Here is a 15,811-nt window from a genome sequence, read left to right on the forward strand (position 1 = left end):
GTCTTCATTTACCATGGTCTCCTATTCCTTGTTCTCCCTCTCTGTTCTTGATCCAGCTGGGATCTCCCGCTCTCTTTCCCTCGACCCTCGCCCTTCATTGCTCCCACTCATGTCCAGGTTATTCATGTAGATTTCAGCCATTGCTCCGTCATTGGGCAATCCTTGCGTCTTTCTTGGGGTCTTGTTTTCCAGGTAGCCTCCCTGGTGATGTGAGTAGCAGTCCAGTCATCCTTGTTCCACATCTAGTATCCTCCTATGAGTGAGTATATACCATATTTGTCTTTCTGAGTCTGGGTTACCTCACTCAGGATGATTTTTTCTAGATCCATCCATTTGCCTGCAAACCTCATGATGTCACTGTTTTTCTCTGCTGAGTAGTATTCCATTGTGTATATGTGCCACAATTTATTTATCCATTCTTCAGTTGAAGGGCATCTAGGTTGTTTCCAGGTTCTGGCTATTACAAACAATGCTGATATGAACATAGGTGAGCAAGTGCTCTTGTGGTATGATTGAGCATTTCTTGGGTATATGCCCAAGAGTGGTATAGCTGGATCTTGGGGTAGATTAAATCCCAATTTTCTAAGAAAGCACCATATTGATTTCCAAAGTGGTTGTACAAGCTTGCATTCCCACCAGCGGAGGAGAGTTCCCCTAGTTCTACATCCTCTCCAGCATAAGGTGTCTTCAGTGTTTTTGATCTTAGCCATTCTGACAGACGTAAGGTGGTATCTCAGAGTTGTTTTGATTTGCATTTCCCTGATGATTAGGGATGTTGAACAATTCCTTAAGTGTCTTTCAGCCATTTGAGTTTCCTCTGTTGAGAATTCTCTGTTTAGTTCTATAGCCCATTTCTTAATTGGACTGTTGGTCGTTTTGATGTCTAATTTCTTGAGTTCCTTATATATTCTGGATATCAGTCCTCTGTCTGATGTGGCGTTGGTGAAGATCTTTTCCCATTCTATAGGCTGTTGCTTTGCCTTGTTGACCTTATCCTTTTGTAGCTAGAGTTTTCCTGCCTTGCCCACAGTCAGGACAAATCTTTGTCACCCACCAGTCCCACAGCTGCTCAGACCCAACCAAGTAAACACAGAGACTTATATTTCATACAAACTGTATGGCCATGGCAGGCTTCTTGCTAACTGTTCTTATAGCTTAAATTAATCCACTTCCATAAATCTATACCTTGCCACGTGGCTGGTGGTTTACCAGCGTCTTCACATGCTTCTAGTCATGGCGGCGGCTGGCAGTGTCTCTATGCCTTGGCCTTCCACGTCCCAGAATTCTCCTCTCTCCTTGTTCCACCTACTTCCTGCCTGGCCACTGGCCAATCAGTGTTTTATTTATTGACCAATCAGAGCAATTTGACATACAGACCATCCCACAGCATCCTTTGCTCTACAAAAGCTTCTCAGTTTGAAGAGGTCCAATTGATTGATTGTTTCTCTCAGTGTCTGTGCCACTGGTGTTATATTTAGGAAGTGATCTCCTATGCCAATGCATTCAAGACTACTTCCTACTTTCTCTTCTAGCAGGTTCAGAGTAGCTGGATTTATGTTGAGGTCCTTGATCCACTTGGACTTAAGTTTTGTGCACGGTGACAGATATGCATCTATTTGCAGCCTTCTACACATTGATATCCAGTTATGCCAGCACTACTTGTTGAAGATGTTTTCTTTTTTCCATTGTGCACTTTTAGCTTCTTTGTCAAAAATTATATGTTCATAGGTGTGCGGGTTAATGTCAGGGTCTTCAATTCGATTCCATTGGTCCACATGTCGGTTTTTATGCCAATACCAAGCTGTTTTTATTACTGTCGCTCTATAGTAGAGCTTGAAGTCAGGGATTATGATGCCTCCAGAGGTTGTTTTATTGTACAGGATTCTTTTGGCTATCCTAGGTTTTTTGTTTTTCTATATGAAGTTGAGTATTATTCTTTCCAGGTCTGTGAAGAATTGTGTTGGTATTTTGATGGGGATTGCATTGAATATATAGATTGCTTTTGGTAAAATTGTCATTTTTACTATGTTGGTCCTGTCTATCCATTAGCATGGGAGATCTTTCCATTTTCTGACATCTTCTTCAATTTCTTTTTACAGGGACTTAAAGTTCTTATCATATAAGTCCTTCACTTGCTTGGTTAGTGTTACCCCAAGGTATTTTATGTCATTTATGGCTATTGTAAAGGGTTATGTATCTCTGATTTCCTTCTCAGCTTCTTTGTCCATTGTATACAGGAGGGCTACTGATTTTTTTGAGTTGATCTTGTATCCTGCTATGTTGCTGAAGGTGTTTATAAGCTGTATCAGTTCCTGGGTGGAATCTTTGGGGTCACTCAAGTATACTATCATGTCATCTGCAAATAGGGAAAGCTTGACTTCTTCCTTTCCAATTTGTATCCCCTTAATCTCCTTATGTTGTCTTATTGCTCTGGCTAGAACATCAAATACTATATTGAATAAGTCTGGGGAGAGTGGACAGCCTTGCCTCCTTCCTGATTTTAGTGGAATTGCTGTGAGTTTCTCTCCATTTAATTTGATGTTGGCTGTTGGCTTGCTGTAAATAGCCTTTATTATGTTTAGGTATGTTCCTTGTATTCCTGATCGCTCCATGACTTTTATCATGAAGGGGTGTTGGATTTTGTCAAATGCCTTTTCTGCATCTAGTGAGATGATCATGTGGTTTTTTTCTTTGAGTTTGTTTATATGGTGTATTACATATAAACATTACATTGACAGACTTTTGTATGTTGAACCACCCTTGCATTCCTGGGATAAAGCCTACTTGATCATGTTGGATAATTGTTTTGATGTGTTCTTGGAGTCTGTTTGCCAGTATTTTATTGAGTATTTTTGCATCAATGTTCATGAGGGAGGTCGGTCTGTAGTTCTCTTTCTTTGTTGTATCCTTTTTTGGTTTAGGAATCTGGGTAATTGTAGCCTCATAGAAAGAGTTTGGTAATGTTCCTTCTGTTTCTATTATGTGGAACAATTTAGAGAGTATTGGTATTAACTCTTTTTTGAAGATCTGGTAGAATTCTACGCTGAAACCATCTGGTCCTGGGCTTATTTTGATTGGGAGACTTTTAATGACTGTTTCTATTTCCTTAGGGGTTATTGGACTATTTAAGTGGTTTATCTGGTCTTGATTTAACTTAGGTATGTGGTACCTATCCAAAAAATTGTCCATTTCTTTTAGGTTTTCCAGTTTTGTGGAGTAGAGGTTTTTGAAATATGACCTAATGATTCTCTGAATTTCCTTATTGTCTGTTGTTATGTCCCCCTTTTCATTTCTGATTTTGTTGATTTGGATTCTTTCTCTCTGACTTTTGGTTAGTTTGGATAAGGGCTTGTCTATCTTGTTGATTTTCTCAAAGAACCAACTCTTTGTTTCATTAATTTTTTGTATTGTTCTCTTAGTTTCTATTTTATTAATTTCACCTCCCACTTTGATAATAGATTTTCTAGCATTTATTCTTCCTGGGAGACTTTGCTTCTTTTTGTTCTAGAGCTTTCAGGTGTGCTGTTAAGTCACTAGTGTGAGATTTCTCCAAATTCTTTATGTGGGCATTTAGTGCTATGAATTTCCCTCTTAGCACTGCTTTCATAGTGTCCCATAAGTTTGTGTATGTGGTGTCTTCATTTTCGTTGCTCTCTAGGAAGTCTTTAATTTCTTTATTTCTTCCTTAACCCATTGGTGATTCAGTTGAGCATTATTCAGTTTCCATGAGAGTGTAGGTTTTCTGTAGTTTTTGTTGTTGTTGAAATCTAACTTTAAACCATGGTGGTCTGATAGAACACAGGAGGTTATTCTAATTGTTCTGTATCTGTTGAGATTTGCTTTGTGGCCAAGTATGTGGTCGATTTTAGAGAAAGGTCCATGGGGTGCTGAGACGAAGGTATATTCTTTTTTGTTAGGATGGAATTTTCTGTAGATATCTATTAGGTCCATTTGGGTCATGACATCAGTTAAGTCCTTTATTTCTCTGTTAAGTTTTGATTTGGGAGATCTGTCCAGTGGTGAAAGTGGGGTGTTGAGATCTCCCACTATTAATGTGTGGGGTTTTATATGTGGTTTAAGCTTTAGTAATGTTTCTTTTACATATGTGGGTGCCTTTATGTTTGGGGCATAAATGTTCAGAATTGAAACTTCATCTTGGTCGATCTTTCCTGTGATGACGATGTAATGCCCTTCTTGATCTCTTTGATTGATTTTAGTTTGAAGTCTATTTTGTTGGATATCAGGATGGCTACACCCGCTTGTTTCTTAAGACCGGTTGATTGGAAAGTCTTTTCCCAGCCTTTTATTCTTAGGTAATGTCTATCTTTGAATTTGAGATGTGTTTCTTGTATGTAGCAGAAAGATGGTTCCTGCTTTAGTATCCATTCTGTAAGCCTATGTCTTTTTATAGGTGAATTAAGTCCATTGATATTAAGAGATATTAATGACCAGTGATTGTTCATCCCTGTGATTTTTGGTGGTTGTGTGTGTGTACTTCTCTTCTTTGGGGTTTACTGCTGTGGCTTTATCTATTACCTGTGTTTTTGAGTGTGTATCTGACTTCCTTAGGTTGGAATTTTCCTTCTAGTGCTTTCTGTAGGTCTGGGTTTGTGGATAAGTATTGTTTAAATCTGGCTTTGTCTTAGAATGTCTTGTTCATTCTGTCTATGATGATTGAAAGTTTTGCTGGGTATATTAGTCTGGGCTGACATCCATGGTCTCTTAGTGTCTGCATTACATCTGTCCAGGTCCTTCTGGCTTTCAAAGTCTCCACTGAGAAATTGGGTGTTATTCTGATGAATTTGCCTTGTAGGTCACTTGGCCTTTTTCCTTTGCTGCTCTTAATATTCTTTCTTTATTCTGTACATTTAGTTGTTTAATTATTATGGGGCAAGGGGACTCTTTTGGAGGTGTCTATTCTGTTTGGTGTTCTATAGGCTTCTTGTATCTTCATAGGCATTTCCTTCTTTAAGTTGGGAAAGTTTTCTTCTATAATTTTGTTGAATATATTTTCTGTGCCTTTGAGTTGGTATTCTTCAACTTCTTCTCTCCCTATTATTCATAGGTTTGGTCTTTTCATGGTGTCCCACATTTCTTGGACATTTTGGTTCATGACTTTGTTGGCTTTAGTGTTTTCTTTGACTGATGAATCTATTTCTTCTACTGTATCTTCAATGCCAGAGATCCTCTCTTCCATCTCTTGCATTCTGTTGGTTATACTTGCATCTGAAGTTCCTGATCTTTTACTCAGATTTTCTATTTCCAGCATTCCCTCTGTTTGTGTCTTCTTCATTTTTTTCTATTTCCCTTTTCAGGTCTTGTACTGTTTCCTTTATTTGTTTCATTGCTTTTTCGTGATTTTCTTTCAGTACTTTATTGTTTTCTTCCAGGACTTTATTGTTTTTTTCTAATTTGTTTGCCCTTTCTTCTAGTTGTTTGTAGTGTTCTTCCCATTTTTTTTTTTTTTTGTCTTTTCCTCTACACAAGCCTCTACCTTCTTCATGATGTTATTCATAAGGCTGTTTTCTTCTGTTTCTTCCAATTTTTGATGTTCAGGTCTAGATGTTGGAGGTGGGCTAGGTTCTGGTGATGCTGTAATGCTCTTCATTTTGTTGTATATACTTCTACCTTGACATCTGCCCATCTCCTTGTGGTTCCTTCTTGGTCTTATCAGCGCACTTGGTTCAGACAGAGCTGACAGATTCAGGAAGTCTCTATCTCTTGTCCAGATGGGATCTCTCATGTCCAAATGGGAACTCCGGGGCAGGATGGAAGCTCTTATCTAGACCGGAAGTCCAGGGCAGGATGGGAGCCCTCTCTAGTCCAGAAGGGAAGTCTGGGGCAGGATGGGAGCTTGGGGCTGGTCTCAAAGTCCCAGGAAGTGCCTAGGGGCAAGGCGTGGAGATTGCACGGGCTGCCAGGGGACTTGGAGAAGGGGATCCTTCCAGGTGGGGCTAGAAGGGAACCTGTCCAGTGGCCAGAACCTTGGGCCAAGACGTGCAGTTCTTCCCTGGAGTGGTTGATGCCCAGGGATGGGGTCCAGGCTGGGCCCGGATACTCACCTCTGGTCCAGAAGGCCTATTTGTTTTCTTGATGTACAGTATTTTGAGATTTTTATATATTTTGGATATTAGCCCTCTATTTGTATAGTTGGTAAAAAAAAAAAAAATATTTTCCCATTCTGTAGCCTGCTACTTTGTCAGAATGATGGTGTTCTTTGCTATACAGAAGCTTTTCAGTTTCATGGGATTCCATTTATTAATTATTGCTTGTAGTGCTTTTGTTACTGATGTTTTCTTTTGAAAGAATTTTCTTGTGTCAATGAGTTCAAGACTATTCCCTACTTTTTCTTCTATGAGATTCAGTGTATCTGGCCATATGTTGAGGTCTTTGGTACATTTGGAGTTTAGTTTTATGCAGTGTGATTAGTATGGATCTATTTGGATTCATCTATATGCCATCAAGTTTGACTAGCAACTTTTATTGAAGATGGTCCCCTTTTTTTCCATTGTACATTTCTAGCTTCTTTATCTAAAATCAAGTATCCATAGATGTGTGTATTTATGGTTGGGTCCTCAATTCTAATCTGTCCATCAACATGCCTTCTCTTATGCCAATACCATGTTTTTATTTTTAATTTAATTTTTTTATACCTCTGGAGTACAATTTAGGATCAGGGGCGATGATACCCACAGCAGTTCTTTTATCATTCAGGAGTGTTTTAGCTATCCTGTTTTTTTTTTTTTTTTTTTTTTTTTTTTTTTTTTTTTTTTTTAGTTTCCATGTAAGGCTGAAAATTGCTCTTTCAAGATCTATGAAGAATTGTGTTGGAATTTTGATGGGGATTGCATTGAATCTGTAGATTCCTTTTGGTAGAGTGGCCATTTTTACTATGTTAATCCTGCCAATCCGTGAACATGGGAGATCTTTCTATCCTTTAATGTTTTGTTTAATTTCTTTCTTCAGAGACTCAATTTTTTAATCATACAAGTCTTTCACTTGCTTGGTTAGATTTACCCCAAGGTATTTTGTTATTTGAGGCTATTGTGAAAGGTGTTGTTTCCCTAATTTCTTTCTTATTCTATTTGTCATTTGTATATAGGAAAGTTACTGATTTCTGTGAGTTAATTTTGTATCCAGCTGCTTTGCCTTAGGAGCTCCCCAGTGTAAGTATTATGTAGCTGGAGTTTTCTCTCTGGGTCCCGCCAAGCCCTGGCAGTCTGACAGCCCACTTATAAAATAAATACACAGACGCTTATATTATTTACAAACTGTATGGCCATGGCAGGCTTCTTGTTAACTGTTCTTATATCTTAAAATAACCCTTTTTTATTTATCTATAAGTTGCCATGTGGCTCATGGCTTACCGGTACCTTACATCTTGTTTGTCATGGCGGTGGCTAGCAGTGTCTCTCTGCCTCAGCCTTTCACTCCCCAGAATTCTCTTCTCTGCTTGTTCCACCTATACTTCCTGCCGGGATACTGGCCAATCAGCATTTTATTTATACAGAGTGATATCCACAGCAGTATTAGAATCACTTATGTATACTATCATTTCATCTGCAATAAAAGTTACCTTTTCTTCCTTTCTAATTTGTATCTCCTTCAGTTGTGTTGCTCAGCTAAGACTTCAAGTAGTATCTAGAATAGGTGTGAAGAGAGTGGACAGCCTTGTCTTATTCCTGATTTTAGTGGAAATGCTTTGAGTTTCTCTATATTTAAATAGTTGTATATAGGCATACTGTAAATTGCCTTTATTATGTTATAGGGTGTTCCTTGTATTCCTGAATTCTCTAAGACTTTTATCATGAAGTGGCATTGAATGTTCAAGTGTCTTTTCTGCATCATATGAGATGATCATGTAGTTTTTGTCTTTTGTTTGTTTATATGTTTACATTTATTGATTTACATATGTTGAACCATCCCTGCTTCACTATTTAATCCTGGTGGATGATCTTTTTGATGTATAATTGTATTTGGCTTGCAAGAATTTTATGGAGAATTTTTCCAGCGATGTTCATAAAGGAGATTGGTCCTTAATTCTCTCTTTTGTGGGTCTTTATGGGATTTGGCTATCAGCAATTGTGGCCTCATAAAAAGAATTGGGCAATGTTTTTTTTCTGTTTCTATTTCTTGAAATAATTCAAGGAATATTGGTCTTTGAAAGTTTATTAAATTTTATACTAAAACCTTCTGACCCCTCAATTTCTTTTGGTTGGGAAATTTTAATTACTACTTCTATTTCATTAGGGATTATAGGTCTGTTTAAATTGTTTATTTGATCTTGATTTAACTTTGGTAAGTGGTGTATAACAATAAAATTATTTGTTTCTTTTAGATTTTCAAATTTGGTGGTGTACAGGTATTTAAAGTATTCTCTTGTGATTCTTTGGATTTCCTTGGTGTGTGTTAATGTCCCCCTTTTTGTCTCTAATTATTTAATTTGGATCTTCTCTCCTCAAAGAACCAGTTCTTTGTTTCATTGAGTCTGTATTGGTGTTTTGTTTTGTTGCTGTTTTTATTTCAGCCCTTATTTTTCTTGCCATCTATTCCTTCTGTGTATTATTTCTACTTTTTGTTCTAGAGCTCTCAAGTGTGCTGTTGCTAGTATGTGATCTCTCTGGTTTTTCTTTTTTGTTGTTGTTTTGTTTTTGTTTTTGTTTTTTATGTAGGCACTTAGTGCTATGAACTTGCCTCTTAGAATTGCCTTCATTGTGTTCCATAAGTTTGGGTAGGTTGTGTTTTCCTTTTTATTTTATTCTAGAAAGTTTTTAATTTCTTTCTTAATTTCCATCTTGACCCACTTTTTAATTCAGTAGAGAGTGTTTCAGTTTCCATGAGTTTGTAAGCTTTCTGTAGTTTCTGTTGGTGGTAGACAGCTTTAGTCTTTGATAGTCAGATAGGATGCAGAGTGTTATTTCAATTTTCTTATATCTGCTGAGACTTGCTTTGTGTCTGAGTCTGTGCTGTTTTGGAGAAATTTTCATGAGTTACTGAGAAGAATGTACATTCTTTTTTGTTTGAGTGAAATGTCCTGTACATATCAGTTAGGTCCAACTGGTTTATGATGTCACTTAGTGCCAGCATTTCTCTCTCTAATTTTGTCTGGATGAGCTTTCAGTTGGTTTGGAAAGAGTGAAGTTTTGAAGTTACCCACCACCACTGTGTGAGGGTCAATATGTGATTTAAGCTGTATTAGTGCTTCTTTTATGAACTTGGGTTCTGTTTTGGCTGGTTTTGTGTGTCAACTTGATACAAGGTAGACTCATCAGGGAGGAAGGAGCCTCAGTTGAAGAAATGCCTCCATGAGACCCAGCTGTAAGGCATTTTCTCAATTAGTGATTAACAGTGGAGGGCTGGTGATCCTGGGTTCTATAAAAGCAGGCTGGGCAAGCCAGGGGAAGCAAGCCAGTAAGAACTCCTCCATGGCCTCTGTATCAGCTCCTATCTCCAGGATCCTGCCATGTTTCAGTTTCTGTTCTAACTTCCTTCAGTGATTAACAGCATTGTAGAAGTATAAGCCAAATAAACCCTTTTCCTCCCCAACTTGCTTTTTGGTCATGGTGTTTCATTGCAGCAATAGAAACCCTAAGATGGTTCCCTTGTGTTTGATGTATAGATGTTAACAATTGTGATATCCTCTTGGTAGATTTTTTCCTTTGATGTCCTTCCCTATTACTTCTGATTAGTTTCAGATTGATGTCTATTTTGTCAGATATTAAAATAGCTACACCAGCTTCCTTTGAATATCTTTTTCTATCCTTTTACCATGAGGTGATGTCTATCCTTATATTTTATGCATATAGCAGAAGGACGGATTCTGTTTTGGAATCCATTGGTATTTTTTTTTCCAGACTTGAGTTCATTGATGTTGCATTATTAATGAGCAGTATTCATTGATTCCCCTATTTTGTTGTCGGAAGTATGCCCCCCACATCCTTCTTAATTTGCTGGTCTAATATTTATTCTTCATGTTTTCTTCTAATATTTATTCTTCATGTTTTCTTCGGTATGGTTAGTGTCTTCAGTTTGAGGTTTTCCTTCTAGCACCTTCTGTAGGGCTGAATTTATAAATAGACACTGCTTACATTTGGTTTTATCATGGAATGTCTTTCTCCATCCAATGTGATAGGAAGTTTTGCATGGTATAATAGCCTGGACTGAAATTTGTGGTCTCCTAGAGTTTGTAGAACATTTCTCCAGGTCCTTCTGGCTTTTGTAGTCCTCATTGGAAAGTCAGATGTTATTCTAATAGGTCTGCTTTTATATGTATTTTGTCTTTTTTCCCTTGCAGCTCTTAATATTCTTTCTTTGTTCTATACCTTTAATGTTTTGATTACTCTGTGATACTGGAAATTCCTTTTCTGATCCAATCTATTTGGTGTTCTATATCCCTCTTGTAACTTAATAGGCACCTCCTTCTTTAGTTTGGGACATTTTTCTTCTATGATTTTTTAAAAAAATATTTTCTGTGCCTTTGACCTGGGTTTCTTTTCCTTCCTCTGTTCCTATTATTTGATTTGGTCTTTCTATGGTGTCCCAGATTTTCTGAATGCTTTGTGCCTGGATTTTTAAAGATTTAACATTTTCTTTGACCAAGGTATCCATTTCTTCTATTCTTTTGCCTTCAACAATTGAGATTCTCTCTTTCATCTATTATATTCTGTTGGTGAGGCCTTCATATGAGTTTTTCATTTGAGTACCTAAATTTTTTATTTCCAATTGTTCCTCAATTTGGATTTTCTTTATTGATTCTATTTTTACTTGCAAATCTTCAATTGTTTTCTTCATTTCACTCCAATGTTTTGTGTTTTCATGGGTTTTTAAGGGAAATTTATTTCTTCTTTAAGGACCTCTTACATATTTACATATTCATAAAGGCTATTTTGAAGTCCTTTCCTTGTGCTTCAGCTATATTACATTTCTCAGGGCCTATTGTAGTATGGTTGCTTAGCTTTAGTGGAGACATATTGTTCTGGCTCTTTTGATTGTGTTTTTATGCTGGGTCTAGACATTTGGATTTAGGATGATTATAATTCTAGGTGCTGATATCTGGTCTTTTTTTTGTTAGGTGGGTGTTCTATTCCTTGGTTTCTGTTGCTCTCTGGTTCTTAGGACAGTGTGATGGCTGTGAGTTGCCTCATAGGAATCCTCCTGAGATCCTGCCAGGTATGGCCACTGAGGGTTATGGGTAGAGTGTGTTTTATTGGTATTGGGAGCTTAATACTTAGAGATGGAGATGTGCTAGATGTGAGGAATGCTTAGAGGAACTACAGAAGGAATAAAAGCAGGGTATACCACCAGTATCTGCTCAGTCCTGTGGGAATTGGGGCAGAGAGAAATGAGAGGCTACATACAGCAGGTGATCTGCTACAGAGTTGGGAATGAGACTGGGGGGTTGAGTTTGAAGGAGAGGAGGTAGAGTGAAGATCTGAAGATTACCTACCTACTTTCCTGGCTTATTTGCTTCCCAGGGAGTGCCTATGGAAGCTAAAAGCTGAGACAAAGAGGTGGGGTGGTGTGGGCAGATGTAGAAGATCTTCATGATCTACTGAAGATGGAGGCAGAGAGAAAAGTGAGATGGCAATAGGTGGTTTACTACAGAGCTCAAGATCTGACTAAAAGAGAAGAGGCAGAGTGAAGGTCTAGAGATTGCCAAGTATTGCTGCTCTTAAGTCAGTTAAAACTAGAAAAACTGTATGGTTAAAAGTTGTGAGCTACAAAGTTCAAAATTTTTGAGTGTTAAGTAGTATACTATAAAGTAGAAAGTCGGAAAGATAACATATACTAGTATTTTTGCATGTTATGAAAGTCATAAGGTTTCAGTGACATTATTATTTACCTTAAGTTTCATAAATTCTCTAATTGCAAAACAAATTCATGGATCCTTGCCTTTAAATAATATATAATTATTATAATAACATAATAAAATGATGAGAATATTTTATGTAACAAATCCTAGTGCTGGCATTGGTAGAGTGCTTATCCTCCATGTCCTCTATTCCCAAGGCCCTGGGTTTGGTCCAACACAACACACACACACACACACACACACACACACACACACACACACACAGATACACACAAATAACAGGAAATCAATCACAGGATACAGAATCATGCACCTGAAGCTGCTTAATTATGTGCTTCCCAGTTTAATCCCTAAGAAAGCTGATCAGGAATGCATTAAGCCCTATTTACAAATGAGATTATTGAGACCATGCTTTGATAAATGTTGCTTTATCTTTCTCAAAGATTTTTTTCTCCTTAAGGCCCTGTATACGCTTATCATACTAATAAACTTCCATATCCCTTCTGATCTTGGCTCCATCTTGTGCTACATGATAGCCTGGCAGAAAAGCAGAAGGACAAGCAATGCCAAGAAATAAACATGAAAGGTTTTGGTAGTAGTATCTGAGTCATGCTGGAACCAGAACTCCCTCAAAAGAAGCATTAATCCATCTTAAAGGCCCCACCATCCCTAGGGATACAGCTTCACATGACTTTCAGATGGGACACAACATAATACCTTTGTATCAAAGGATTTTCAACATACATATGAATGGACCATTTGTGTGGCATTCTTTTCCTCTCTTAGTTATAGCACAGTAGTTTTGCAGTATGGGACTTATCCTCACTTTTTGCTTGTTTCTTCAATGTCTCATGCCATGTCTTGACTTGCTTTCCTACAACTATCAAACTCCTAAAATAAATGTACCATAAGCTTTGGAGTCATTTTTTAAATTTGTTATTAGATATACACTTAAATATAGCATATAAAAAATCACTATCAGCTGGGCAGTGGTGGCGCATGCCTTTAATCTCAGCACTCGGGAGGCAGAGGCAGGCGGATCTCTGTGAGTTCGAGGCCAGCCTGATCTCCAAAGCGAATTCCAGGAAAGGTGCAAAGCTACCCAGAGAAACCCTGTCTCAACTCCCCCGCCCCCCAAAAGAAAATCACTATCATCTTTAACCTAAGTTTTTGTCTTCTTATGTTCTGTTTCTGAATGAGTGATATTCCTCCCTATAGTTGCTGTCATTCAGTTTCTTCTCCACTTTCAATACACTGTAATTATTAAACTCTGTATACTACCTAGTACTCTGATTGGTATATTTCTTCCTCCAATATGTATATCCTTTATTAGATTTTTTTTCTTACTTGAATTTTAAAATTGTATTTTATGTGTATGGGTGTTTTTTTCCAAATGTATGCCTGTATACCAAATGTGTACAGAGATGACAAAAAACAGAGGAGGGCATGGGATCCCTTTAGACTGTAAGCTACAATGTGGGTGCTGGGAATCAGACCCAGCTCCTCTGGACATTCAACTAGTGCTCTTAACCACTGAGCCAGCACCCTTCACTGGAGTTTTTATAGCTTATCAACTAATCTCACTGCCTTTAGACTTTCAACGATTGTTTTAGTTAGAGTTCCTATTGCTGTAATGAAACATGATGACCAAAAAGCAAGTTGAAGAGGAAACAATTTATTTGGTTTACACTTCGGCATTATTGTTCATAACTGAAGGAAGTCATGAGAGGAACTCAAACAGGGAAGGATCCTGGAGGCAGGAGCGGATGCAGAGGCCATGGAAGGGAGCTGCTTCCTGGCTTGCTTCTCCTGGCTTGTCCAGTCTGCTTTCTTATGTAATCAAGGACCACCAGCCCAGGGATGGCACCACCCACCACGGGCTATGCCCTCCCCTATTGATCACTAATTGAGAAAATGCCTTACAGCTGGGTCTCATGGGGGCAATTCCTCAACTGAGGCTGCTCCTTTCTGATGACTGTAGCTTGTGTCAAGTTGGCATACAAAACCACCCAGTACAATTAAAAAGGAAAAATTATAAAGTACCTAGAAATAAAGTTTCCTAAAAACAAAAATAAAGTATTAATAGGGAAAATTATATAGTTGATACTGAAAAGAAAATAAATGGAGTAAGAGGCCATGTTTATACGTAAGATAAGCAGATTCTAAAATTCATCTGATAAAGGTCTAAGACAGTTTCAAAGAACAAGGGGAGAAGAATTTCCTCACCTGATATTTGGGCTTAAAGCAATTACATGCTAAGAAAACAAACTAATACATAGGTAGGAATTTGATAGAATTTATTTATAATCCCATCAACACTGCATAAACAGTATTGAATACAGTAATGAGGTATACTTGAAAAAGATTTCTGTAATTTAATATTTTGCCATTTGTTATTCTTCCTATTTGGTGTGTTAATCAGATGGCTCTGTAATCCCAGCATTCAAGAGGTAGATGCATAAGAATCAGAACTCTAAAATTATTCTTAGCTACAGAGGTATTTAAGACCAGCCTGGGCTTCCAGAGACTCTTTTCAAGGAAAAAAAAAAGGTGGGGGTGGGGCTTGCAGCTTGAGAGATAGTTCAGCGCTTATAAGCACAGACTGCTTTCAGAAGGTCTGATTTCAGTTCCCAACTGAAGGTGAATCTGATGCCTCTGGCCTCTGAAGGCACCTACACTTGCATGATTCATAATTAAAATTAAATATTTTTCACAACAAAACATTATACCTGTTTTAAATACTTCAGTATGAAAAATAAAAATCTTATGAGGTAATCTAAAAGCCATATTATAATAAAGAGCTTTTAATGCAACTAAAATATTAAGTATAAATTTAGTGTGTGATAAAAGATACCAAAAGAGAAAAATATAAAAGGCTATGTCATTTACATATATTTATTGAAAGTCTAAACACATTAAATAAAAAGATAAGTTTGTGATTTCCCTTAGGAGAGGGTTAAGAACTTAAATGGGCAAGGACTTTCTTGTACTTAAAAACAGGACAACTATTTGGTAAAATAATCAATAATTATATTGCTTAATGGCTAAATATATATGTGTTGGTATATAGTCTGTTCTTATTTGTATCATTGAAATATTTCATATTAAAATGAAAAACAAAATGCATCATAGTCAAAAGAAGCAGGATACTAAGTCCTAAAATTCTAAAATTGGAACAAACTATCAAAAGGCTGGAAGTATATCCAAACTATGATTTTTTTTCCTTTTTTTTTTTTTTTTTTTTAGTTTTTTTAGTTTTTTGAGACAATTTCCTCTGTGTAGCCCTAGCTGTTGTGGAACTTGGTCTGTCGACCAGTCTGGCCTCGTACCCGCAGACCTGCCTCTGCTTCCTGAGTGCTAAGATTAAAGGTGTGTGCCACCACTGCCAAGCTGTGATTTTTTTGTTTTTTGAAGGGATTTACAGAACAGTATTCCAGAGCTATTTATATGTAAGCACTATTTCTTCAACCAAACTAATCCTGATTGTAGCTCTGCATTTTACATAAGCAAAACTGAAATGTGTATATTAAAGAAATCAAGAAACTATTAAAATACTTTAAAGGTTTAATGGTGATATTGATTTATCTAGAATCTTCAAAACTTGATAATTAAGTAAATCAGATTCTTTGTGTGACTTTTCACATATACACTACAGTTTATTTTATAATATCCTATTTAACTCCATATTATTTTTAACCAGATTTCCTGCAACTTCTCCACTTAAAACTCTTCCACAAAGACATACAGAAATAAGGAAAACAAGGAAAGAGCACTTTTCCAAAGATAAAGACAGTATTTTTAAATTACGAAACTTATCTCGTAAAACTCCTAAGAAGCGTGGATTACATTTCTCTCAGGTAAAATTTCTTTTTATTAACCATTAGTTTAAATAGCATTACCATGTGTTTGACAATAAGACTGTTAAAAATAAATGATGCTTTAATATTTGAAGCCAAAACTGAAATCTCCTACATTACAATCTAAACTAAAATTATGTGT

The 15,811-nt window shown here is 37.0% G+C and overlaps 1 protein-coding gene across 5 annotated transcripts in view; it reads left to right on the forward strand.

The window, feature by feature from the left end:
* Positions 1 to 15,811, forward strand: part of Depdc1 (DEP domain containing 1) — a 39,529-nt gene that overhangs the window by 9,558 nt on the left and 14,160 nt on the right. For all 5 annotated transcript variants that reach the window (XM_006995863.4, XM_076575304.1, XM_076575305.1 and 2 more), the window contains exon 4: positions 15,513 to 15,669. In XM_006995863.4, the coding sequence (XP_006995925.1) occupies positions 15,513 to 15,669 (157 nt within the window). The remainder of the gene's footprint in view (positions 1 to 15,512; positions 15,670 to 15,811) is intronic.

This window comes from Peromyscus maniculatus, chromosome 6 (assembly GCF_049852395.1).
Source record: "Peromyscus maniculatus bairdii isolate BWxNUB_F1_BW_parent chromosome 6, HU_Pman_BW_mat_3.1, whole genome shotgun sequence".
NCBI lineage: Eukaryota > Metazoa > Chordata > Mammalia > Rodentia > Cricetidae > Peromyscus > Peromyscus maniculatus.